The 25738-nt window shown below is 36.3% G+C and overlaps 4 protein-coding genes across 4 annotated transcripts in view; 2 read left to right on the forward strand and 2 right to left on the reverse strand.

Annotated features, from left to right (window-relative positions):
* The first annotated feature begins 4260 nt into the window (after positions 1–4260).
* On the forward strand, positions 4261–12420 carry LOC136816329 (interaptin-like). Its single transcript, XM_067072652.1, has 5 exons — positions 4261–4845; positions 5093–5195; positions 5408–5474; positions 5646–10361; positions 10542–12420. The coding sequence occupies exons 1-5, from the start codon at positions 4514–4516 to the stop codon at positions 12137–12139; spliced, it is 6816 nt and encodes a 2271-aa protein (XP_066928753.1). The 5' UTR covers positions 4261–4513; the 3' UTR covers positions 12140–12420.
* Positions 12306–25738, reverse strand: part of LOC136816330 (WASH complex subunit 5-like) — a 30424-nt gene continuing 16991 nt past the window's right edge. The window contains exons 18-30 of the mRNA XM_067072653.1: positions 25475–25555; positions 25218–25319; positions 24617–24796; positions 24349–24473; positions 23850–24012; positions 15745–15847; positions 15419–15498; positions 14983–15086; positions 14719–14848; positions 14459–14555; positions 14085–14244; positions 13399–13486; positions 12306–13196 (exon numbers count right to left, since the gene is read on the reverse strand). Of these exons, the coding sequence (XP_066928754.1) occupies positions 13137–13196; positions 13399–13486; positions 14085–14244; positions 14459–14555; positions 14719–14848; positions 14983–15086; positions 15419–15498; positions 15745–15847; positions 23850–24012; positions 24349–24473; positions 24617–24796; positions 25218–25319; positions 25475–25555 (1473 nt within the window). The 3' untranslated portion in view covers positions 12306–13136. The remainder of the gene's footprint in view (positions 13197–13398; positions 13487–14084; positions 14245–14458; positions 14556–14718; positions 14849–14982; positions 15087–15418; positions 15499–15744; positions 15848–23849; positions 24013–24348; positions 24474–24616; positions 24797–25217; positions 25320–25474; positions 25556–25738) is intronic.
* On the forward strand, positions 16675–20915 carry LOC136816331 (uncharacterized). The gene is made up of 6 exons (XM_067072654.1): positions 16675–16858; positions 17163–18947; positions 19138–19299; positions 19435–19614; positions 19767–19896; positions 20125–20915. Exons 1-6 carry the CDS (start codon positions 16754–16756, stop codon positions 20439–20441), a joined length of 2679 nt encoding a protein of 892 aa, XP_066928755.1. The 5' UTR covers positions 16675–16753; the 3' UTR covers positions 20442–20915.
* Positions 21367–23233, reverse strand: LOC136816333 (uncharacterized). Its single transcript, XM_067072655.1, has 2 exons — positions 22754–23233; positions 21367–22499 (listed from the first exon to the last, which is right to left on the reverse strand). The coding sequence occupies exons 1-2, from the start codon at positions 23175–23177 to the stop codon at positions 21442–21444; spliced, it is 1482 nt and encodes a 493-aa protein (XP_066928756.1). The 5' UTR covers positions 23178–23233; the 3' UTR covers positions 21367–21441.

The raw sequence follows: 25738 nt of genomic DNA on the forward strand, positions 1-25738 counted from the left end.
ACTGAAACGTGTACAGCAAATCACTAACCGAAAGAAGCAGCCCCTCTTCCTACTCTTTGTAGATTTATCTGCAGCATTTGATCACATTCCGAAACATTGGTTATTCGAATCAATCAAAATGCGATTTCCCGATAACAATCTACCACCACTGTTCACCATACTCAAACAACTCTACAAACAGACAACTCTCACTTTCCAGGAATCAAATACCTTTCAAACTACATCTGGAGTCCGCCAAGGAGGACCAGAGAGCCCGTTCCTCTTTAATCTCTACATCGATTTTGTCATGCGTATCTTTATGGGCGAAGCCAATGCAGAAAGTATCAACTTCTATAAACATTCATGCCGTTTGAATCCAAGAAGTATATCTAGAGCAAATAGAATATCTATGAGAGAGAACAATTTACACAATTGGGAGACATCGACATTACCGTGGTGCGGATATGCGGACGATCTCATCCTTTTTCTCATCAGTCGACTAGATTTGCAAAGTTCTATCAACCTTCTAGATCAAACGTTTACTCGATCTGGACTATCAATAAACGCTTTGAAAACCGAATCTATGATACTTAACTGTACCGAACAGGATTACCCAGAATCCATCATCAAATTGAGTAACATTGATATCAAAAACGTCAAAACGTTTAAATATCTCGGTGCTTTTATTCACTTTAAGGAACCGAATACCGGTGACATCGAGATTAATTACCGTATTCAACAGGCGACTAACAAATTTGAAAACTCGTATCATCTTCTTAAATAGTTGTGTACGTAGTCGCTTAATCTACTCATGCCAAAATTGGAATTTATATTCGAGCCAACTTGAGCGACTAAACGTCACATATTATAAAAATCAAGACCCTTTGTAATATGAAAAGCTGACACACTTTGTAACAAAGGGAAATTTCCATTCAAAACAAAACTTAGAGATTTTTCTAAGATTTCAAAACTGTTTAAACAGAAGTTTAATTAGAAAAGTTAGATGTTTAGTTAGAAAAATGTAGGCGAAGTTGTCTGACGTGCCTGGAAAATCAGTTAGGGAAGACGCTCAAATCTTTTTTTGGGGCAATGGGCTTTTAATTTTCCTTCTTATACAACCCCTCCTTACAAACCCAGCAGGATTTTTTCAGCCAGTAGGGGGGGGGGTAAAAATAATGGATTGAAACTCGATGGGGATTGTTATCACCATATTTTTTATGGATGGAGATTTAAAATCTATGGTTTTCAAGTCAGAAAATTCAGTGGATGTGGGAAAAATAAAGTAATATTTTGCGTTGAGGATTGGTTTGTAAAAACTCCAGCTTGTCCCATATCAACGCCGTATTCACCTAACAGTTCAAAAGCCCCCTAACAATTCAAAATCCTACAAATTTGAAAGCTGCTGCGGTAAAACGTTACAAATGTCATTTTCCCCTTTTTTCTGGCTTCTTTGTTTGATTTGAAATGCCTGAAAATGGTAACCTGAGATCAGATTGTGGTTGTTTTCTGCCCACCACGCTGAAGCTCTAAAGGGATGGGTTAAAACAGGACCGCGTTCGTCTAAAAGGATTGGGGATGACAACAAAGTTGCGTGATTGTGTTTATGAATAGGGCGCCGTATCAGTTTTTAAATTTCTGGCGCACAACAAGATTCTTGTTGTAAAATTTTTCGCGGGAGGACTATTTTCCTCAGATGTATAATTTTCAAGTGCCTTCAGAGGTTTAACGTGCATGTAAGAAAATTATGAACAGCTGTTATCAGGTTAGAAAATGGGGACTCCTTCTCTCAAATTGACATTTCAAGTACCAATATCCAAGCGTCATTAGGCATTTGGCAAATCCCGGGAAACCGAACAATAGAACAGAAGAATTTAACTCTAAGGGATGCTGCATTCAAGCGCTCCTGTTGTTCACCCTCTTTCCATCATTAAATAATTTTTCGTAGTATTTAAGGGTGGATTTACATATGTAGGGGAGAATCGATTGACAATCCCTTTGTCGATAACAATTCAGAAAAAAAACGAAACAAAAGCTCAAAATCACTTTTACGAATTCTTTTATAAACAATTTTTCCAATTCATTTTAAATGAGTAAAAAATTGGAAAATGATTTCGATGACGATGATGACAACTACGCAAATAACTTTTTTGATCAAGCCATAGTTGAATATAGAAAAAACATATTCGCATTCTTTAATAAAATTTGAACCCTACAGAAATTTTAGTGAAAATCCATTATGACTTACAAAGGAATCGTGATGGAATTAAAAGAAATCGTGCTAATGTCATTGTATTCCTTCATCGATTCTCCCCTAGAAAAATATCAAAGTAGTGCGGCGTGGGACTGTGGGAGTCGCATCATATATTCTGTAGGTGATAAACCTTAATTTCAGGAAAAGAAACAAAGTACAGAACAGCAAACAATATTGTGAAACGATTGATACTACTCCACTAGGGTATGTCATCTTCTTTACCAATCTGCTTCGATTCAAGAAAGTTGGAAACAAGAAGATACCTAAGAGCACTATATATATGAATGCCGTCAATATGATTTTAAAGGAGGGATAAAATTTATTTTTAGCCTTATTGTGGCTAATTTGACTAATTGGATCCTTTAATAAGTAAAAAGTTGAAATCTTCCTATTTTCCCAATCCTTGCAGAGACTTTCAGATACCAAAATGGCACCCTTAAGGGCGGTTCATACCCATACACTTGCCTAGCTATCTCCCGGGCTTTAAAAAGGGATTCAAGCATCACTGGTGGGCCTGGTGTGTTATGTTGTGGCTTTTAAAGATTTAAATTGTTAATAGTATTTAATATTTATTCTGAATATTTTACTTGCAAATAAAAATCATACAACGCTTTTTTAAATGAGAATAGTGTCAANTTTGAACCTCATCCAAGATCTTGGATGGTCGTCATGGTTACTTTTCTCTGCGTTGATTGCGCGCTGAATAGAGTCTGGATTGGTCGGAACAGCGTCGATATATGATTTCAACCTGTGCTTTTCACGGTAGCCAAATCACCTGTAAGCGTCAGAAATGTTCGGTAAAATGCACTGTAATAATGTAAGAGTACCTTTTCACTGTCGAAGGACTGCACTGTAGGTTATATTTTGAAAGTCATTTTTGGAGGGTGTGGCGACACATACCGTCGTTTAGAAATCGAGTTTATAAGAATCAAATCAATAACTCTTGATAGACGGTGATATACCTTTCGGTAATTAGTTCTTACAAAGTGAACAAGGGATGGGGCACAATTTGAACATATTTATTTTTCTTATAAGCATTTACTTTATAAGAATCAAATCAATAACTCTTGATAGACGGTGATCTACCTTCCGGTAATAAGTTCTTACAAAGTAAAAAAGGGTTGGTGTACAATATGAGCATTTTTATTTTTCTTATAAGCATATACCTTATAAGAATCAAATCAATAACGCTTGATATACGGTGACAGACCTTTCAGTAATTAGTTTTTACAAAGTAAACAAGGGACGGCGCACAATATGAGCATATTTATTTTTCTTATAAGCATTTACTTTATGAGAATCAAATCAATAACTCTTGATAGACGGTGATATACCTTTCGGTGATTAGTGGTGATATACCTTTCGGTAATTAGTTCTTACAAAGTAAACAAGGGATGGCGTGTAATAAGAGCATATCTATTTTTTACAAGCATATACTTTATGAGAGTTTTTAAAAATTAAACAACAATTGTTCTTTGTTAAATTGGTCTTATTTTTTAGCGATTTTAAGCCTCGTTGTTCTTGTTGTAAAATTGTTTCATCAAGGCTCGATGTGAAGTAGATTTCCGATTAGCTTCATCTACTTCTTGTTTTTCCCATATAGTTCAAATTCTAGGCGAAATTTTCGACTTCAAGTCGTCTTGTTAGTTTTACTATATGTTATCATTTACAATCAACGTCATAATATTTGAGAAAAAAGGGAAATTCCTAAGAAAAACGATTCCAAAACAAAGCTCAGTATATAGCCTGGAAGTCTATAAACCCCTCAAATTTGAAATATTTGATTACATTTAACAATAGTGACTTTCTCGCCCAAACTTCAAATTTCCAAAACTCTCAACATATTTTGACGTAGATTGTAGGGCGAAACTTCCTATGCATTTACGGCCCTGGTCGTATTTGGAACATTTCAAAACATTTCATTTGAAAAAGCAATGGAATCTTGCCAGGGCCAGGTTAAACTCACATTGAGTATTTCTTGCTATTCATTCAAAAGAAGATAACTCTTGTCTCACTTTCTGTATTCAAATGATTCGAACTTTCGAATTCTCATGGAATTTTCAAGCCGCAATATATTTATTATAGTGGCCCATTTTTTAAGCTAATTTTTGACTGGTTGACCCTGGGGTCATTGTTATGTTGAACACGTTTTTACTGTACAGTAATTAAGATTCAGCATTTACATTTTGAGCTCCAATTCGTTTGTTTTTCTTTCAGGAAAAATCACACTGGAAAAGAATGCACGAGGACGTTTACAAGGCTGATTGAGATTCTGGAGAAAAAATGAAACAATCCAGTTTGGTACTGTTTCTGTGTATTATACTGAATTTATTAAGTTTTTCAAATGGAAGACTGGGTCCAGAAAAGAGACAATTCATTACAAATGTGGAGATCAGTGATTCATATCTTCGAGATCATCGTATGCCAGTTATGCCTCTATTAGAAGAAGAATCTCAAAAACGAACAAGACTGAAAGAAAAGGAGCTGACTTTTTATGGACATTTAAAAAATGATGACAGCCTGTCGGAGAGTAGGTTTTCGAAGCACTCGAATGTGAAATCGAACGAAAAGAATGGCAAAAAGAAAGATGGTAGCACTAAACCAGAGTATGGAAGGTGATTATATCCTACTTTATCGGGGATAAAGTCAAAAAATAAGTTTCAGATGAATAGAGCATTTAACAGTTGGCACTGAAATATCACAACCCCCACTAACTCATTTGCGTTCATGAGAGTAACGTAAATAAATATGCAAGGGGACAAGGTCGCCATCATCTCTCACCACAGTAAGCCCTCGATTCTTAATATTTTATCGAACGTTGATTCTCTATACACTTTCTCAAAAGTTAATTTTTCTTTCTAGCGAGGAGAATCCAGCGAAAAGTTGCAAAGATATTTTCTCAAAGAATTCGGATGCAAAGTCGGGGAATTACACGATTCGTACAAGTGATGATGAAATATTAATGGTGAGTTTTCTCGATGTGTATTGTAAATTTGAAAGGTCAAACTATAGAACCAGTTGACGATGTTTTCACAAACGAGCATCTTCTCCTTAGAAGGACTCAGAATAAGTTTGTTTTATTCTCTAAAAGAATACCTTCAGACCACATGAGTGAATTATAAAAAGAAAAAAACAAGTATTACTTGTTTAGGCACATTTTATTTTTTTAATTTTTAGGTATTTTGCAACAAGTCCAATTTCAGTTCGAATAGTACGCATTCGAATGAGACCACTCATTCAGCAGGTAAGAAAGATCCTATTTGATAATTATTGTAACTTATTATGGAAGACTCATCAACAAATTATTTATCTATAAAAAGGTACATGATCAAACATATAATTCTACTAAGTCTTTCATGGGAGTATACGAACCCATACCCATCCATTCATTCATTTTCTCCATTTGTTTCATCAGAACCAGACGAGATCAAAGATTTGAGTACCAAAAACAAAACAAAGGAGGAACCTTCAGAAGAAGAAAAAGAAAAATTCAGTAAAGAAGTTTCCAAGGAAGAGCATGCCAAGGTTATCCCTGGTAATCCAGAGCCTCCAAATACAACACCAGGGCCTACATCTTCTGAACACCATACAACAGGACATTCAACACCAACAACTAAACCCTTACCAACTTCACCAACACCTAGCGCCACTACCAAACCACTTGGAGGTGGTAAGCCACAATCAATCGAGCCTTCGAAACAGCAACAGCCGGAACCAACTGTACCAACAAACTCTCAGCTACCGACAACTACAATAAACCCGAAACTCGCTGGAAGAGTAACAAAAGAACAATACAACAACTTTGAGCAAGAAAAACTTGACAATCCATATTTTCCAGACTTTCCAGCAGCAAACCCAAATTCACATCCACCTCCTCCTCATTACAGTGACCGACCACCTGCAGATCAAAAAGAAGGGCCACGCCCCTTGGAAAGACCACCCTACCCGCCTCAACCTCCAAGAAGGCCAACCCCTTACGACAATGATCAACGTCGACCTCCACCACCTGTCTTGGGATACGGATCAAGACCCCAACGCCCACCCTTTCCATCACAAAGCAGGGCGCCGTACGATCGGGAAAGATACCGCCCTCCAGAAGATGGATATAAAGATTCAAGCTATCGTCAACACCCTTCACCATCAGAGGGGCGTTATCCACGCCCGCCACCCTCTAGATACGATGATCGATATAGGGGACATTTGAATGAAGAGCATTTGGATTTCGATCACGATAAAGCTGAGGGTGGTCAGACATCAGCAGCCAATCAAAAAGGGAAAGCTGGCGATTTAGGTGACACTCCAGTAGACCAAGATAAAATGAAGACTAGTTCTAACGCAGTGCCTGACACACTGTACGGAAGACGCAACACACGACCAAAACTATCAACAAACAAAGTAGCCAATGATACTGTAGATAAACCAGTAGCTCGTAGTGTGACATGGGCCTTCCATGAAAAAGTGATGGAAGAGGAACATAAGTTTAAGCAACAGTATGACGATTTTGAAACCATGGATGAAGCAATCAACCTAAAACGTCGAAATAAGACTTTATTTCACGGGCCTAGTAAAGCGGTCCAGGTGAAAGCGAACGTACGAAGTTGGAGTAATAATCAGAAAGAAATCATGCAAAAAGTAGCTAAGGAGCAATATGAGGATTTTGAGAAAACTAACATGCAGATTGCGCAAGATATGGCCAGTAAGCAGTACCGTGAACAATATGATGGCTTTGAAGCTTTCAAAAATGCTACAACCCAACAAAATGAAACTGAATCAAACAATCAGACAGACTCCACCAACAACCCTGGTGAACAATTCACAAACGAACCTCAAAAAGTAGAAAATCCTACAAACCCCTTAGAAGCAACAAATACAAGACAACCTGAAAATAATCAGCAACCTGCATTGACTCCTACTACAACAAACGAACAACCATCTCTAGTAGCAACCCAACAACAAAACAATGCAGTAAATAATACGGTACCGAACCAAAATACAACTAAACCTACGGAAACCGACGAATACAAACAATATGTGATTGACAGCATGCCTGAAGATGCTTTTCCCGAATTCCCGAATGCAACTTCACAAAAATCGATTCTGGCGAATGATACAAATGCATTGATAAAGGAACCTATAGAACCATCGATAGTTTCAAACGCTTCATACGGCTTTAAATCAGAAAATTCTTCAACACTGAATTCTTCTATAACTGCCATACCAATACAGATCCTAAACAAAACGTTTCCGATAGTAAATAATATGACGCTCCCAAATGGCACTACACCTTTAGTAAACTCAGTGAGCAATCAAACAAATAATGTGACAACGACACGAAACGATCTTGCGAAGCCGGTTCCCACCCTTTCAATAGATACGATGGCGATGAAAAGAGGTGAAACAGTTTATCCTGAGGATGATTTGATATCAAAATTGTTGGCGATCAAAGATGAGCTGGTGAAAGAGAAGGAAGCAGGTCATCGAAGACACTCTCTAGGGTTACATCATCACGAAAGGAGTCATAAACTTCGTCAACTGTCAGGTCCTCCGAATTATGCTCTACAAAAAAGGATTTCATCGCTCCCGACTCAAGCAATGCAAAGGGCACTTGTTAGTTATCATCATTTGACCGGCGTCAAAAAACATTTGGAGTTGAAGAATTTGACAGGGAAAGTGGATTTGGAAGACGAAGGGTCACCACATTCGAAGATAGTGGACGAAGATGAGGCGCCACAAGAGGTGGGAGCTGAGGATCACGAAGATGGAAACAACGCAATTATTGAGATGGTCAAAAATGGTGCAATTTCACTGGAAGAAAAAGATTCCAAAGATTTTTTGGAGTATTTGACGAAAGCTTTGAAGAATAACAAAAAGAGTGAAGACTCCGGCATGACACGAACACAACGACATAAAACCATCGCTAATCCCTATAATTTTGTTGTTCCTGAAACCAAAAAATTCACGTTGGAAGGAGGGGAGTTAAATGAGGAACGCTTAATGGAAATTCTGGGGGAGAGAGCAATATCTGCCAAACATAAACAACGGGAGCTGGAACAACGTAAGCGAATCAGTCAAATCAAGAACCAAGCATTAAGTAAAAGGATCCCTCTCATTGGACACTTCTCTACTTCACAATTGAAAGAATTTTCTTTCAAAACTCAAGAAGACGAAGATGCAGAATCAGAGTTCTTAAAGAGTCTGGAACCCATTGCTAAGATGATCAGTAAAAATGGCACCTCTTTGTTTGAGAAGATGGAGCATGGTTTCTTGTCTAAGAAAGGCGAACGAGTGACTCAGTTGAGAGACGCATTGAGTAATTTCGTGAAAAAGAATCACATGTTGAATGAACGTGGACACAAAAGACAAAGTTTGAAACATATTAATCGCCCTTTGTTTACAGCTCAACAAAACATGGCTGATTTGATCAAGATTTGGCAGAACACAATGGATGATGTACCTGGTTTGACAGATGAGAATCGAAAAATTGACGAGAAATCTGGTACTGCTAATGAGACGATACAAAAGATTAAGGAAGAACAGAAAGGAGTGAAGGAGAAAGTCAAAGAGATTGTCGATAAGGAAGAAAAGGAGCAAAAACAAAAGACGAACCAAGTTGTCCAGGATAACCAACCAGGGCGAAGACGTGATAGCGTGGACGACGATCACGTACACCAAGTCTTTTCAACCGTCAAAACAGGGATCGATAAATTACGACATAAATTAAAGACGAAATTATGGAATAAATTATGGGACGAGAAACACATGCATGATGATGATTGGGACTTTAAAGGGAATATACCAAAATATCCGAAACAAGGGGTGGAGATCAAAGACATGTTGAATGAGGAGATGGAAAGTGTGGTGCAAGGTCAACAAAATATTTCCAAGAAGATGGACAGAGTTTGGGAGAACACAATCAGTCAATTCCCAAAGAATTCATCTGTTTTGGTCAAAGAGAACAAGGATTCAGATTCGGACAGTGAGAAAAAATCCTCAACTCCTGCTTTAGAAGAAGTTGGAGAATCATTTGTCTCTAGATTGGTGAGAGGTAAAGATGTCGATGACGAAGTCAGTGGAAGTGGATCTGGTGGTTCTGGATGGAAGAAAGACTTGGTATCAGATACCCAACAAAAGATTCTCAAAGAGCAAGAGAGAATCCAAAAGATGGCAGACCGAGTTGTTCACAAAGCACAGAAAGATCATAAGGATTATGTAGATCGTGTTTTGAAACAACCATCACCACAACCTCAACAATATGTGGAGCATTTAAATGCAGAATCTCTACCTGGCATGGATAAACGTTCCAACATTACTACACCTACACATAAACCATTCAAATTCCAACAGAAAATGAAGAAAACTTTACAAGCGCTCAAAACTAGCCTACGTTTGTTTGAGGAGGAGAGAAGAAGGCATCCAACCTATACAATGACTTTCCTGAAGGAGCGTATCAAAGAAGCATTGCGACGAAAAATTAAACACGACATTGTCAAATTCGCCAAAAGAGATGACGCTGGAGTGGGACTAACCGGTGAATTCCCTGAGAAGAAAAACGTTCTTCAGATAAAGCCACTGGGTAAGCCATACCCTATCGAAGGTACAACGCTTGGTTCTAGAGCGAGAGCTTTCCGAAAAGCCAGTCTGAGAAAAAGAGTATCGAGCCCAAGTCGAAGGATAAGCAAACGAGACCAACATAACTCATTGCGTGGATTGATTCCGTCTGCTATTGGAGACATGCAACCTTCAAATGAAAAATCCATCCTAAGTCCAACTAGTCCAGCTGTAGAGGTGCTTCGAGAGAAAGAGAAGATTTCTAATATTGGTCATAATAACAATAGTGCACCAAGTGGCAGCTCCAACGGCATTCTCAATGGACAAACTGAGAGCGTATTAGCTCGGCCATGGGATGAAAGTTCACTTCACGCTTTACAACAGTTACAGAACGATTACAACAATTTGAAAATGAAACTTCAGCAGCAACAAAAACAACAACAATCTCAAAAACCCGACATATCAGTCGGTGAAACAGGAACAAGTCCTGCAGATGAAGAAACACCACCTGTTGGTCCTGACGGCAAACCATATCCTAATTCAGGACCACAACAAGATGATAGGAAAGAAGAAGATAAAAAAGGTGAGAATTACACTGACTATTTTGTGAAGAGTTTCTAGAGTGTGCTCAAAAGAATCGAGATTGATAACGTATCGAAAAGCCAATACATATCAGCATATGTGTGTAAATTAGAAGTTTTCTGACCTCCTTTTCCAAAGGTTAAACAAAATTTCCTCATTAAATATCTTATTCTTTTAAAAGGTGACGAAGCAAAACAGCAAGAGAATTCACCGAACCATCCAGGAGAATCTGGTAAAGACGAGCTAGGATCACATCTCATCACCAAATTGCAAAAAGCAGGGACAGGAGGTCTACAAAAACCAACGACTGACAATACTTTTGAAGCTGGACTTTCTGATGGTATCGAGGAACAAGTTGAGAAACAAATCAATAAACAGCCAAATGACCAAGGGAAACAAGTCACTGGTACCACAGCTGACCAACAAGCCAAGAATGACAGCAATTCCCAACAGGTACAAGACCCACAACCCGCACAAAGACCCGAAGACCACAAACAAGAGGAATCACAACTACAAATGTTACCACAAGATAACGGTAACAATTTTACACAACCTGTCAACGTGACTGCATTGGAACTTGGAATTATCAAACTCCTCAATGACTCATCGCGTTCACCACATGCTAAAACAAAGCACGGTCAAAAAATGGAAGAATTAAACATGAAATATGAGGCTTTGAAATTGCCCATTGAAAATGGTGAGTTTTGGCCCATTCCCGAGAATCAATCAAAGGGGAAGAAGAAACTAAGAAATGATGCAAAGGATAGGGAAAAAGCAGGAAATAACGATGATACAACAGAGGAGGAAATGCCTCAAATTGTGGATGCCACACCCACCGAAGCGGCGCCACCAACCACAGGTGATTACCTGACACAGAGATTGAAACTGATGGAACTGTCTGCTCTCTTATCAGCTAACAATAAACCAAATACTACAACACCTGAGCAAGATCCAGCAGCGACGCCCGTAGATTTGAAATTGGACACACCAGAAAGTAACATGGATGGAAACGACATGACGACTAAAGCAAGTACTGATCCTTCAGATGAAATGACCATACAGCTCCAACCACCATCTTTACCGGCTACGTCGACCGAAGCCTTGGCAACTAATGACGCAAACAATACTACCAATATAGAGCAGCCACCAACTCCAGCTGAACTTGCCAAGAAGTTAGCTGATCATCTGAATCCAAACCAAGGGCAGATGAATAATATCCAACCAACTTCTCAACCAGTAACACCTCATCAGATACAACATACTTCCAAACCCGATAACGCACAACCAGTTATACCGATCCCGATGGATAGCCAACTCGGGAAATTATTATATCCGAAACCGGACGATCGGGTTAGCCATAATACGTCAACATCGATGGTTTTTGACGGTAGTCAGGAACGGATTAGTACAAGTGTTGACGGAACGAACTACAGTTCCATCCTCATTGACCAAACAAAACAATTATTAGACAAAAACAAAATTAAACGAAAAGACTTATTTGATTTGTTGCAGTCAAGTCACGTGTTAGATAATTTACAGGCAGTTTTTCCAAACGAGAATACGAACAATTTAATAGAATCTTTGAACGTGCAAGCGGGACTCAGATCTCAAGTCATCGGTAAGAAGAATACAGCTCCGATCAATGGCAACATTCATATAACTGTTCAGAAAAAAGGAGGAGAATTTTATTTGATTCCAAATTCAAACGAAGCTTATCAAAAACATTTGGTACCACAAGAAGTTGGTTTGAAGCCAGTACCTGCCAAAAAGAAAGTATAAAATAACACAATATATGGTCCAACAAATATAGTTAAAAGTAAATTTTACTTCATTTTAATGTACAGTATATCTTACTTTTTCTTGAGAGTCTCGAAAATTGGATATCAACATTAAAGAAGCCTTATAGGATGTGTCAAAGCAATATAATAATAAAAAACGGTGTGAGTCATGGAGATTCAAAATCATTTGATAAAAAAAATTATTGCTGAAAAAATTGAAGATGATGTACATAGGTAAATTTTATAAGAAATAATTAATAACAATATAATTCATAATTTATAGTTTTTTTAATCTCTACAATAACAAAAATGTGTGCTAAATTGGACAAAGCAATTAAAAAAAAATGAATCAGGGCTGAAACAGATTTAATCAACTCTGATTAATAGACTCGTGTCGCAGACCCTTTGTGACCCCTTCATTGGGAACGTATACTAGACTCTCGTAATTATTAAGAAATCTTTAAAAATTTGAGGTTGAATCTTTATCCCAAACCAATAAAGAAATATAAGAAATGTAAAAAATTCCATCTCTATTGGCATTCATGTGCTTAATTTAATTCCTAGTGTCCGACTGGCCAAAAAATATCGGGTATCGAAGCAGGAGGGTGTAATGTTATGTACAAAGCCAGAACAACGTTAGATTAAACAGAAGGTAATTTCATCGAAGTCGTCCATTTTCGTGGAAGTTTCGTCCTTTAAGATCACGACTGATTCTCATTTAGAAACTTTTGCATGTGCAATTTTAATGATAATAGTGTACAATTTCAATATCAATATATTCTCAAGAATCCCAAGCATAAAAAATTATCAAAACAAAATAAAAAGTAAGAACCTGTTAAAGTACTGAACTGAAAAACCAGAAAGTAATTATCAACCTTCTTAATTGATTTGGATGTAAAGAGGGTCTTTCGTACTTTCGTACATGCCGGTTGTTGGAAAATATAAAACGTTTTCGATGTTGAACAAAACAGACAACAGAACAATGTGATGTGATGTGATTACGAAGTGCTTTGTTTGAAATCTTCGAAAAGGTACGCAGGTACGTGAGTTTCGATCGCCTGAAAGAAGAAAATAAAGTTGTTTTGGTACCACGACGGCTTCCTATGTCGGGAAGATTAAGAAAACTTGATACTGAATCACAGTCTTTCAAGATTCGAAGAAAATGTTTAATAGATTGTCGAAGAAACAAAATAACATACGCTTGATTGTTTTTGGTTAAACTTGCAAATAATTCTTTCTTATCATATTTGAAAACTATACCTTTCTAGAGATTTCAGAGTAGAGGAGGAATTGTTCAAGGAAGCACAGGGTATTAACAACTTCTGGCGACAAGTCGTTCAACTTTGGACTGTGAAAAAAGAAATGTTGAGAAAGCTTAATACACTGTGCGTGAATACGAGTTCACGAGTTTAATATTTGGACCTCCAATGACATTGAGATATCCGACGATGATGAGCAGGGCTGCACGCATCCCTAAAATATTTTTCGTTAGTAAGAATGAGAATCAATCATCGTCAAAAATTACGTCCTGCTTACTTTAAGGGCAGAAATTTTCGCGATTTTTGCACTTTTTCGCGAAAGTATCTGCCAAGTAAGAAATTACACGAGAAATTCGCCAAAGTTTTTTCCACGAAAAGTTAATCATTTTGCTATTTTATAATCAGCTTTCAGTTTTTGTGCATTTGTATCACTTTTTGCATGCAAAATGAAATAACATTCTAAAATTTGCGAAAGTTATATCCGCTGAACTCGCGAAAGTTAAATTCGCGAAATTTCGCGATTTTGCAACCTCGCGAAAATTTCTGCCCGCGAAAGTTTCTGCTCTTAAAGTAGCAATTGTTTGCCGATTCGTATCCACTATAACAAAAAACACTCCAGGGATGCAGCTATGCGGATGATGGGTGAAATCTAAATGAGTGATAACCCATAAACGTAGTGAAAATTACCTAGTCATATTTGAGCCAGCGGTCGATCTGACATATTGACCAAGTAGTGCAAAAAATTGATCAGTGGCGTCTGAGTGATATTGTTTTAGTAGTGTAACAAGCCCCAATACGAAAGGTGTGTTGTCTAGCGGGTCATTGGATTTCTTTGGTATCATGCCCCCTGAAATTATGAAGTTCGATGTTTGAGGTGGTTAAAAATTAACTTTCTTAACTGCCTAGATGATCTATAATCTACAAGTAAAAAGTTACGAGGCATTTGTGGGTTTGCAATTGATAGATACAAAAAAGTAACTTCTCGTAGATAAAGATGAGGACAATCAGAGTAGTAAAATCATCGACAACAAACAGAATAAATTATTGAGGAAGATTCTTACCGATAGATTTTTGAAAAGTTAGTTTGGCGAGTTGACTGATGGTTAAAAGTGACGTAATGATACTAAAGTATGGATTCTTCTTTGTCGTGATGTAAATCTAAAAAAAGTAAAATGCATAAAAAAGATGTACGAGGAGAAAAATTGAAGTGCAATGAGTATCACTAAAAATGACAACCTAAGGCACACAACGCACATACGTTGATTCTACAAAAACATGAGCGAACTTTAGTTTGAATCTGAGTGTTGTGGATCTTAGTTACCTTGAGACAGGGGTTACTGATACCAGTCGATTCGAGATACGAAGTAGTTTCATAAAGGAGAGGGTTATCTTCTGATGGGTATGCAAGATCGGGATTCTTGTAATGTGCTTCGATGTCTCTCATCAAAGTGCTGAGATGTAAGAATGAAGAATATAAATTGAATGCAGCAGTAAAAACGTTTGTCACAGGAGGTTCAGACAACAGTACTTGCGAAGAGATTATAGATCACAGTCAGAACGGAATTGATAATTTTAATTAACTTACTCGTTTAGGGTTTTGATGACACTGCATAGTTCCTTGCTATCGAATTTACATGAGAACTTCAATTCGTTTGCAATCTTTCGCCTGATGATTTGCATTTGACCAACCTTGAAATAAAGAAAAACATTGAGTTGATATTTCGGATTTCTAGCCTAGAAAGAAAAACACAATTCCACAATTGTTGCTACTATTTTGATTAAAGCCACCATCTTAAAACTATCGGGGAGTTGTGTTCAGGAAGGAGTTCGAAATTTCAAATACCTATATTCAGGCACTAATTTTCACTTGGCAAATACCGGGATACATTTAAAAAACCGTTACATCTACTTAGTTTAAAAATCCGCATTAAGCCAAGCATCTTTTAGGCATCAATGAGTCGGCAAACACCTAACGTGTGAGTCACCTAGTGTATTAGTTACTTAAGTAAATTATCGCTTACTTTAACAATAAAATCTGTCAATGGTGTCCAAAACTTTTGTAATTTAGTGATGACTGTTGTGTAGAGTTTGTTTGGGTTAGCTGAAAGAAATCAATACAAAAAAATGTAAAAAGGCTTTCCAATAAACAATTTGCCTCTATACAAGGTATGATATGTCATGCCAATACGAGGAGAGAATTGAAATCAAAACATCACGGATTCCGTCACAGGGAGAGGGCAGGGTTCATAGTTTTCTTGTTTCAACCTTCAAGCCAGGCCAATAAGCACACATGCATCAGGAAAAGTGAGAACTACGATCAGTTGGAAAAAGAGAAAAAAAATCTTACCTATGACTCCTTTTACCGGAGAAACAGTTTTTCCAAAATCACCAAGAAGTTTGACGTTGTTCTGATCTTTCAGTAGGACCCTTTGTAAATACGTCACAATATTCTAAAGGAGAAATTCTAAATGACATGAGTGAAAAGTCAAGATAAGAAAATAGCCTTGAAGTTAATCTACACGACTTTTTATCTACGCAGTAACGTCTATTTCATTTTTCGACTTTTTCGAACGATTGAAGCTCAGGTTCTCTCCTCAACTTTTTGACGTCAAAAGTCGAGGGGAAAACCTTTTGAAGCTCTTGCAATAGGGAAAAAGGAAAGATAACAAACCGCTGACCACATATTTTCTATTCATTTACGATTGTTATTTTCAACAATAGCCGTAGAGAGCTTGTTTCTCGACCCAACCTTTTTTGCGCGCTTCTCGGCGAACGACAATTAAACGACAATTAGAAACAAAAAAGCCGACAATTTGTGCTACTCTGTTAAGGGATTTAGAGCTTAAGATATGCAAGAAATGACGATAAAAACAATTGAAATGAATTATAGAAGGCTTCATCTACACTATGGAAAAAATTTCACATTAAAATCATTTCTTGTTATGAAGATATATCACATTTTTTCGAAGTCAACATAGAAATCGGTTGTTTTGTATATGGTGGTTTTGATTCAAAATATCTCATTTTATACTAATAGTTAGAATATGGGTGTTTGCAGATAGAAATAGCAATGATTAGTGTACCTGTTATAAATAAATTCAGTTTACACCCCTGAGGCTAAATAGCAAAACTTTTGAGATATATTTTGTTGTTTTGAAAAAAAAATTCGGTGGCCGCCATTTTGTTTTTGGCTGGCGAAGAGAAAATTTCTACTTTTCTACTATTTTCGATAAGTCCGTGGCTGATCACTGTTTTTCATGATTTTAATTACAGTTGTAAAGTGAAATGTGAAATTTGATATTAGAAAAAGAAAACCTAAAATTGTTAGCTAAGCAGCTTGCTTTTTTTAATGAAATATGGATCACTTACAATGGCTGAAGAAGTATTGCAGGCTGTGCAAAACAAAGATAAAATTTGACAAAGCATACACACAGGCAAAAGAATGTAGAGGTTTTCAAGAGGTAAGATCTGAACTTATTATATTCCAGACCTTTTCCCACTCAATACAATTTATAATTTTTTTAAATCAATTTATCGATGATTTAACTTAATGATTGATTGATTATCAAATTGATATAGTCTATGATTGATTAAAAGTTTGTATATAGCAACAGAAACTTAACTTGCTACTTGACTTGATTGCAATTAGGAAAGAAATTATGAAAATATGATTCGTTATTAATTCAGTTTGTTTCTGTATTTTTTAGCATTATTGTGAAAAAAGTATAAACAGCTTCTTTATGAATTATTTTTTTTCCATTTTAGAGCATCGTTTCAGTGTATGGAATCACATGCCACAATGAAGATGAAAATGTTTACCCTAAATTGCTTTGTAAAAACTGTTGCAGAAACGTTGTAAGAGATGCTAATAATGGGAAGAAGAAAGAACCTGCTATTTTCTCTACACACAATGAACACTGTGAAATTTGTGCTGTTGAAAATAAGCTGTCTGCTCCAAAGAACACAACTCTCAATAAACATAATCTTGATAAACTTTTCCAATCAAATGGCTTTTTTGTTTGCTCTAAGTCCCCATCTCGTACATACAGTAAACTCAATGTTACAAATGGAAAAGTGATACCAGTTATAACAATTAATATAAACGAGGATTGTACATGGAGTGTTGTAGTCCTTGGCAAAAGTCTACCATGTGATGAAATATTTCCAGCATATCAGTTTCTGAATGACAATAATGCAGTAAGTCTCATCAGTGATTTGACAGAATGCAAAATTTGTTTTGGAAATAATAAGTATCCTGATGTTGTGCAGAGTCGTATTGTTGTTGATCAACCATTCCCATCAAACTCTGGTGGCATATCAGCAATAGTTGAATCCGATGAGTGTTGCATTGAGTTCCGAAAACACAATTTTAATTCTGTTAGACATCCAAACTGTTCACTCTTATACAATTCCGAAAAGGAGATGTGTGATAATTGTTGTTCATTAGACAAAACTTTTAAAGTTTTTCAAAAGCGAATTCAAGAGCCAATCGATTTTGAGAGAAGGACTTGTGACATTTCAACAACTAATTTACGGCATTTGTCCAAAGATGAGTTAATTGCTAGACTTCAGAACACACAAATTGCCAAACGAGAGGCTATTCGAAAAATAGTCAATTTGCAGTCGAAAATCAACCAGATGATTGAAGATGAAAGCGTTGAATTAAATGAAACAAATCATGAAATCGTCAAAGTAGTGCTGGATAAAGAAAAGCCAGAGTTTCCAGAAGGGACTCCTCAATGGCTTCTGTGGCAGGAGCAGCAGAAGATGTCCAAGTTGAAAAACAGTCGTTCGATGCGTTGGCACCCTTTGATTGTACGGTGGTGCTTGAGCATTTACCACAAATCACCTGCAGCATACAAGCAGATTGCTAACACAAAGAACAATTTTTTGAAATTACCACACGTTAATACCATAAAACGCTATACAAATTTTACAAAGCCAACATCTGGATTCAATCCAGATATTATCAAGCGTTTGGTAATAGATTCTAATCTGGAAAAACTTGATGACTTAAAGAGAAATGTTGTCATTCTATTCGACGAGATGAAAATCAAGGCTGACTTAATTTACAGTCGTTCAACAGGAAAATTGGTAGGATTTACTGACATGGGTAATGTGAATGAGGAGATCAGGAAACTGCAAGATAAGTGTAACGAAAAAGAACCCCACCAAAGAGAACTCACTCGATATGTAAATGTTTATATGGCTAGAGGAATCTTTACAAAGCTTAAATATCCCTTTGGATTTTTTGGCTCACAAGGATTTACAAGTGATCAGTTATACCCATGTACTCTGGAAGCGACTCGAGTTCTCGAAAGTATTGGTTTTAAAGTACGTGCCTGGATCTGTGATGGAGCATCACCAAACAGAAAATTCTTTACAATCAGCCAAAGCTTTTCAAAAGATGGTGATACCTTCTATTGGACAGAAAATCCTTTTGACCAGACAAGGAAACTTTACTTCTCTAGTGACTATCCACATCTTCTAAAAACAACAAGGAACTGCCTGGAGAATTCCCATGGCAACAGCAATACTAGAAATCTTCATGTAAGTTTTACTCAGTTTTTCATTTCAGTATAATATACTTTCAAACTTTTCTAAATTTTAAAATTCATGTAAAAAAATGATGAGTGTCCAATTTTTGACAGCTCTTGGATTGAAACATTGAAGTCGCTAGGTCTTTTCTATTTTTCCTATTAGTAAGTTCTAAATGTTGTGGTTCATTATGTTATTTCAGTACAATGGACAAGATATCGGCTGGAACCATATCGTACAAGTATATGAATGGGATCTCAACGAAAAGAGTCAATCATATGGTTTTCGAGTCCTTAACAAATTGACAGAGGATCATATCAAACTTACCCCACGACTAAGAATGAAAGTAAAGCTTGCAGCTCAGGTATTAAAAGATTTTTTCCATATCTGTTGGGGGAACCTCACAAGGGGGAGAGAGAAAATTTTCTGGGTGCACCAAACCTGGAGGAAATTTTAGAATGTTTCGTTATTTAAATTGAAATCATAAACACATTTTCAGGTCCTCAGTGCTCACATGGCAAATGCCCTCAAATTGCAAAATGAATTTTACACAGAAGGTACACGAAATTTCATCAAAATATTTGATCGACTCTTTGATTGTTTGAATGGTCAATCCTATGACGACTATGGCAAACCAGATAGAGCACCTTACAGAAAAGTGGATGATGCAAGATTTACGGTAAAAGTTGATTTATTCCGTTTTTGCTTTTGCCTTATAGAGATTTTTCCACCATTCCAGTCATTCTAGCCTAGTCATTCCAATAACTTGCTGCTGTGTACTAGAATAATTCTTAAGTTCTTTAAAATATTAATTATCATATTCTATTTCAGTTCCTAAACAAGGTTCTCACCTATTTGGATGACTGGGAGAAGGAAGCAAAATCACTGACACAATTGACAGTAGAAGAACAAGCGAAGCGATGTTTGAGCAAGCAGACTGTTTTTGGGTGGCGAATGACAAGTAAGTTTTTCATGTTTCTTTTAGTTGTTAATTTGCTCAATCGATTCACTTCTAAAGGTACTGAGTGAAGAGACATTTTCTTAAAAGCTGTATGGTAGATTAAACCCTTCATAAAAGCAAGATCATTGGAAAAAAATTCCTTAAATTAAGCTCGCGACCCAAAGCACAAATTCTCTCTGGATGAACCCATTCGAAGTGATTTACATGTTTTGTATATTTCTTGTTCAGTACATACGTTTATGGATTTGACGAAAGAGCTACTAAATGAAGGAGCACGTTTCGTACTCAGTGAAAAGTTTTCCCAAGACCCATTGGAAGAGCACTTCGGACGCCAGAGAGCTGCAGGAGGAGCAAACGAAAACCCAACATACCTTCAATTTGAGAAACAAGAAGTTTCATTGAACTTAATGAGCTCTGAACTGATAAACGAGTTACAAGGTAGTAACGTTTCCAGAAAAGACTCCACACCTCTCGATATTAATGACCAACGCACTCTTCCAAGAAAAGAGATTGTACGAAAAAAAGCTCAGAAAGACCCTAAATGAACTTTTAAATCGATTTTAGTTTTAGTATTTAATTTCTACATTTTTGTCTAGATATTTATAAAGAAACACGAGAATCAATTTTTTAACAGGGTATGTGAATAAAAGCTGGGAGCAGCATTCATTTTTCATAAATTTTTACTACCCTTTTATACGTACATCAATTTTTATTGCATCAATTATCTCAACTTTTTTAATATTTTTCAGCTTTTTATACATACATCAATTTTTATTGCACCAAGTATCTCAATATTTTTAACATTTTTCAGCTTTTTTAAATGAAGACAATTTCTAAATAGGTTCATTTTATTTGTAAATTTGACAAGTGCAGTAGCACGAAACTCGGAGTAGTGTACTTTTTTTATTTTGTGATCAAAGATAGATATATTTTAATATTTTATTTCATGTACACATAATTTTGTATTTCTTTATTCTGCATTTAAAACTGAACAATAAGACGACAGTTCAAAATTCCAATATTATAAATACGTTTGTTCATAGTGTCCTCCTGGGTTGGTTCCCCCTACAAAATCCCAAATCCTTCACGATTCCCCCTTTTTTTAACCCCATCATATTTCAGACCCGCTGGGCTGTGAGACGGGTGTAATTTCAGAATTTTGGGTTCACCCCTTTTCTTTAATTCCCTCCAGCAAAAAGTTGACGATTCTGCGGGTCCTCATTATAAATAGGGATATATCAAGTAGTCCCAAAATATCATTTTCACCAAAATGTAGATGGTCATTTTCAATAATAGCAAAAACTATAGACTATTCATTGTTGATTAAGCTATTTCCAACTGAAAATCTCGAAATTTTCGAAAAAAAATGTTGTCCAAAAGTGCATTTGTTAATTATTGCTATTATTTGTTTTAAGCTTAAAATCTACCTTAGGGTTTTAACAAATACAAAAAACAAAATCTGAATTGTGCTAAGGAAAGTAAGATTCTATAAATATAAATACACTCTACATACACTCAAATGATAAAAATATACAAATGTAAAAATCAAGATAATTTTTTTCGGAGTGCCACTTCTGTTGCTGCGGAAGGACCTCCATCATTGTTTTGAGATTCGTTTCTAAGTTTACGACGAATGCTTTGAATAAACGTTTTAACAAATGAGCGTGCTCGTATATCAACCCATTTGTCAATTATTTGTTTCTTGAGCATGTCCTTGACATGCTGATTTGGAATGGCACGTGATAAAGCATCCCAGGCTAGCGACACCGAACGATTTTTTGAAATTTCAGCATCCAATAAGTCTCTGATGTCTTCATTATCATAGCTCATAATAAAGTCTTTATTCAAAATTCTTTGAACTGCTCTCTCAACTCGACGGATAAAATAGAACATGTCATCTGAAGCGATTACCAAACCACCTCTGCTGGAGATTTCGGTCCATTCTTGAAAAGAGTTTGCAGAGCACGTAAAACTGTTTACCCTCAAAGACTTTAAAAACGTAAGGACGGTGGATGCAACCAAGCTGTTTTTCTTACGATTCAATCTGTTGTACTTTTTCTCCAGAGCAAAAATTAAATACCCTGCAATGAAATGTAGAACCTGCTGATCTTTTTCGGGTATGCTGACTTCAGATGTGTCAAGGGTTGCTTCATTGCCATCGATGGATTCATCAGAAATATTCAACTTTATCATACTTTCAACTGTACTGACAACAATAAATTGGTGTAAAGTTGAAACTACTGGATGCTTGTGATCGAATTCTGATTTGATCAAATCAAGTAGACCTGCGTAGTCATTTGTTTTCTGAGTTGTCTTGTGGACTGATCTCCAAAGCTTCTCTCGGTTAATTGGTTTTAAAAAGTCAGTTTGACTGACAAACTCAAAAATTTCTGTAAAATGCTTAACAGCAAAATTTTTGAATATTTGATTTTCCTTCACTGCGAGAATGGATTGGGCAAGGTCAGCAACAAGATTTCCCTTGGTTTTGGTGGAACCAACAGCTAGATTATTGATTGGGTCATCCCTTGATGATTCGAGTATGTTGCACAACATTTGTACCATGTTGGCTTCAACAACTTGGTCAATATCATAGCTGATGTAGGCTAAAAGAAAGCAAAACAATAAAAATATTAGAGTTGAGGCTTTAAACAGTAAGCATGAAAAATAATTTGACAATTTTCGAACAAAATTTGAAATCTCAGGTCTTGCAAATGCTTTATAAATTCAGCTCAATATACATATGTTGGACTGCGAAAAAGAATGCGGCTATTATATTTTGATTTTTCCCAGCTCAATATACATAGAATAGATTATGATGTAAGAAATTATTGAATTTAAAAAGAAGAAGTATACATACCTCCTGAAGGGTTCTTTTTCCTCTTTTTCTGGGGAGTTTCAAGCTTATTCTCACACTTGTGTTTGTCAAAATACCACTTTCGAACATACATTTTTCCACAAGCTGAACAAATATATTGCACCACTTCCTTTTGATTTTGCTTTGAAGATGCAGGTTGATCATCAGTTTGTGCATCTCTACTGTCATCAGCTTTCTGCTTCTCTTGTTCTTCATCACATACAACTGCTGGATGAGTGTTTGGTATCTTGATCTTGATATTGTCAAAGTCAATACTCTCTAAATCAGCTTCGAGAATATCGTTCGGAATCAAAACTTCATTACTTTCGTTTTGATTTCCTCCACAGTAAGCTTCTATCACAATTGGTATAGTTTCATCAATATCAAAATCATATAGAATATCACATAGTTCTTTTTCATCAGCCATCTTTTTTTTATATATTTCTACTCTCCACTTCACGTTTTTTTGTTACCCATCTTGTTTTCAATATCTCTACTCAAATTTGTTTTGAAAACCAAATTTGTCGTTTGGTCGTTCGACTCTCGGCTTCTTTTGAGATAATTATGCAGTTAAAACTACATATTATTCGCATAATAAAATATAATTATGCTTATTATGAAAATTATTCACTAAAAGATGTACGCGGAAACAACTCAAAGTATAAAAGTTTTAAGAAGAACAAAGAATAGCGCCTGTTGTTTTTAATAATTACTTTTAAGACAAGCGCGTGTCAATCAAATCGTTTTGAATTATGGTACCTGCTATTACAACAAGCCCTCTACGGCTCTAAATGAATAGAATAAAAGATTGTTGTTTTTCCTTAGGATTGCTTCATTTTTCAGGAAATAATCAAAGTGTAACTCATCAAGAAATGGAATGAAACATCACCGTTAAATTATGCTAAGGTACCTTAAAAGAGAAAACTTTAAATATCGAAGTTAAAGTTCTTCTCTGAAGACAGACGCACTTTCATTCCGCAGACTTTTTCATTCTCCAATGGTGTTTGGCGATCGGAAAAAATAATGAATAAAGAGATAATAATGCACTAGCTTCCTTTATATTCAATGCATTTGTGTTTATATTCAAAACATTTGATACCTGAAGTTCTTTGACGATCATAAAAGAAAGCAATTTGTCCAAACCGACAAGACCAGGAGTTCCGATGCTCTTTTGAACGAGACTGAAGATGCCAGAATTCATGACTTCTTCGCGAGTTCGGATATCATACCACGCGTTCATTTGCTCGATATAAATCGTTGTTCTAGAGAGAGAGGAGGGGAGGATATAATTTACCAACATAAAAAAGGTATAAAAGTATTGGGTTCAAGTCTAGCTGGGTCAAAAAACGTTATTGCGTCGATGCAATCACAACAGACACTTTTCAGATGCAACCCTACCATGGCGAGTTCGAATCTGATCTCCTTTCGTGAAGCTTTTGACGCGATACAATGGTACCCCATATAAAGCAAACAAAGATTCAAAATTGCTCTCAATTTATGTTCAACTTTTTTTAACACGAAAACAATGGTTGAAACTCTTTGGGTGGTATATCAAAGTAAAGAGAACCGATTCGAGAAATGTAAAAAGGAAAACATACTTGGGGTCAGTGATGCGTTGAATTTCACGAGCCAATCGACCAATAAAATTGACTGAACCATCGACTGATGCGTAACGGGGAATAGGAATGGTAGATGATTGATAAATAGACTGCCAATCCAAAATCTAAAAGGAGATAAGTAGTAATTGTCCCAAGAATAATCTTTGTGCAAGTTTTGTTTAGGGTGGTTTAAAACTAGAATTATTCGTTTAGATCGATTGCGTCAAATTTTGGAAATTTTAGAAAGCCTTTTTACAATGAAACAAACCTTTTCTCTTAGAAAACTATTACATTCTTGCTCGATGTTATAATTGATAATGCGCGACACTTCTTCCTGCCAAATCTTCAAGCCGTAAATATTGACGTAATCTTGAATGTATTCAAAAGAGCGGCAATACGCGTCCATTGTGGTTTCCAGACTTTTTAATTTTTGAACAAGTTCTCCTGGCTATCAAAAGATAGAAAATAAATATAGGGGTTTTCCTTAATGAGGCTTAACAGGTCCAAAAACAGAGTGGAGTCTCCATAACTCGAACACGCACGGGGAACACAACTTTGTTCGAGTTAAGGAAGTTTCGAGTTATGGAGTAAGGTTTATAAGGTATTATTAACTGAAGGACGAGAAAACTTGTTTGAATTAAAGAGACATTCAAGTTATAAAGGTTCCAGTTAAAGAGACTCCACCGTATCCTCCATGATAAATTTGAAGATCTTTCACTTATTTCATACTGAATATGTAATCAAAATGGTAGGCTTCTGCTCATCCTCTAGCGAAAAAAAGTTTCTTATAAGTACATATATAGAAGTCCGCGATTCAGACTATCAAAAAGTCTCAAAACGCAAGTGGCTGGGTATTGCATGAAGCTTACCTTGGGTTTTGGGGAGAAGATAATCCCTTTATGTAGAGCGCTCGCAACTTTCTTGACCAATTCTTTACGGATTCCATCCTCCAATAATTGTTTTGGATCGATCTAAACGATTTAAATACAGTTTCAGATTTTAAACTACTAATAAAGGATCCAAAAGACTTTTTCAGTTCCAAAGGTTCAGCTGAAGACGTCCTATTAAAAATGGTCTTGACGAATTAAGTTGCCAAATATGACGGAATTTATAAAAAATACGTCACCTTGATTACTCCCACCAGGGTTGTTTTCATTAAAAAGATTCCTTCAGTGAACACTGAAATTGCGTGTGTGTTCTTCGCTACCTGCCGAATAGAAAGAAGAAGGAGATGGAGTCACATACCATCTTTCGTCTTAACTTTTTTATGTCATCTATATACATGTTGAAGTCGACGTAGACGTAGACATAGACGTTTTTTTTAATAAGAGCATCCAAAATTTTTGAAGCCTTCGGTAGACTGGAGTCGTTTATAACGCGTGTAATACAG

The sequence above is a fragment of the Clytia hemisphaerica genome, unplaced genomic scaffold (genome assembly GCF_902728285.1).
Source record: "Clytia hemisphaerica strain Z4C2 unplaced genomic scaffold, Clytia hemisphaerica genome assembly, whole genome shotgun sequence".
NCBI lineage: Eukaryota > Metazoa > Cnidaria > Hydrozoa > Leptothecata > Clytiidae > Clytia > Clytia hemisphaerica.

Bases quoted from the DNA above. Each gene is read 5' to 3' on its own strand.
- LOC136816331 (XM_067072654.1), top strand. From the start codon at position 16,754: ATGGATCACTTACAATGGCTGAAGAAGTATTGCAGGCTGTGCAAAACA. The intron at 19,300-19,434 runs GTATTAAAAGAT...ACACATTTTCAG, and splicing joins AAGTAAAGCTTGCAGCTCAG to GTCCTCAGTGCTCACATGGC. The intron at 19,897-20,124 runs GTAAGTTTTTCA...TTTCTTGTTCAG, and splicing joins TTTTGGGTGGCGAATGACAA to TACATACGTTTATGGATTTG.
- LOC136816329 (XM_067072652.1), top strand. From the start codon at position 4,514: ATGAAACAATCCAGTTTGGTACTGTTTCTGTGTATTATACTGAATTTA. The intron at 5,475-5,645 runs GTAAGAAAGATC...TTGTTTCATCAG, and splicing joins TGAGACCACTCATTCAGCAG to AACCAGACGAGATCAAAGAT. The intron at 10,362-10,541 runs GTGAGAATTACA...TTCTTTTAAAAG, and splicing joins GAAAGAAGAAGATAAAAAAG to GTGACGAAGCAAAACAGCAA.
- LOC136816333 (XM_067072655.1), bottom strand. From the start codon at position 23,177: ATGGCTGATGAAAAAGAACTATGTGATATTCTATATGATTTTGATATT. The intron at 22,500-22,753 runs GTATGTATACTT...GCTTTCTTTTAG, and splicing joins GAAAAAGAACCCTTCAGGAG to CCTACATCAGCTATGATATT.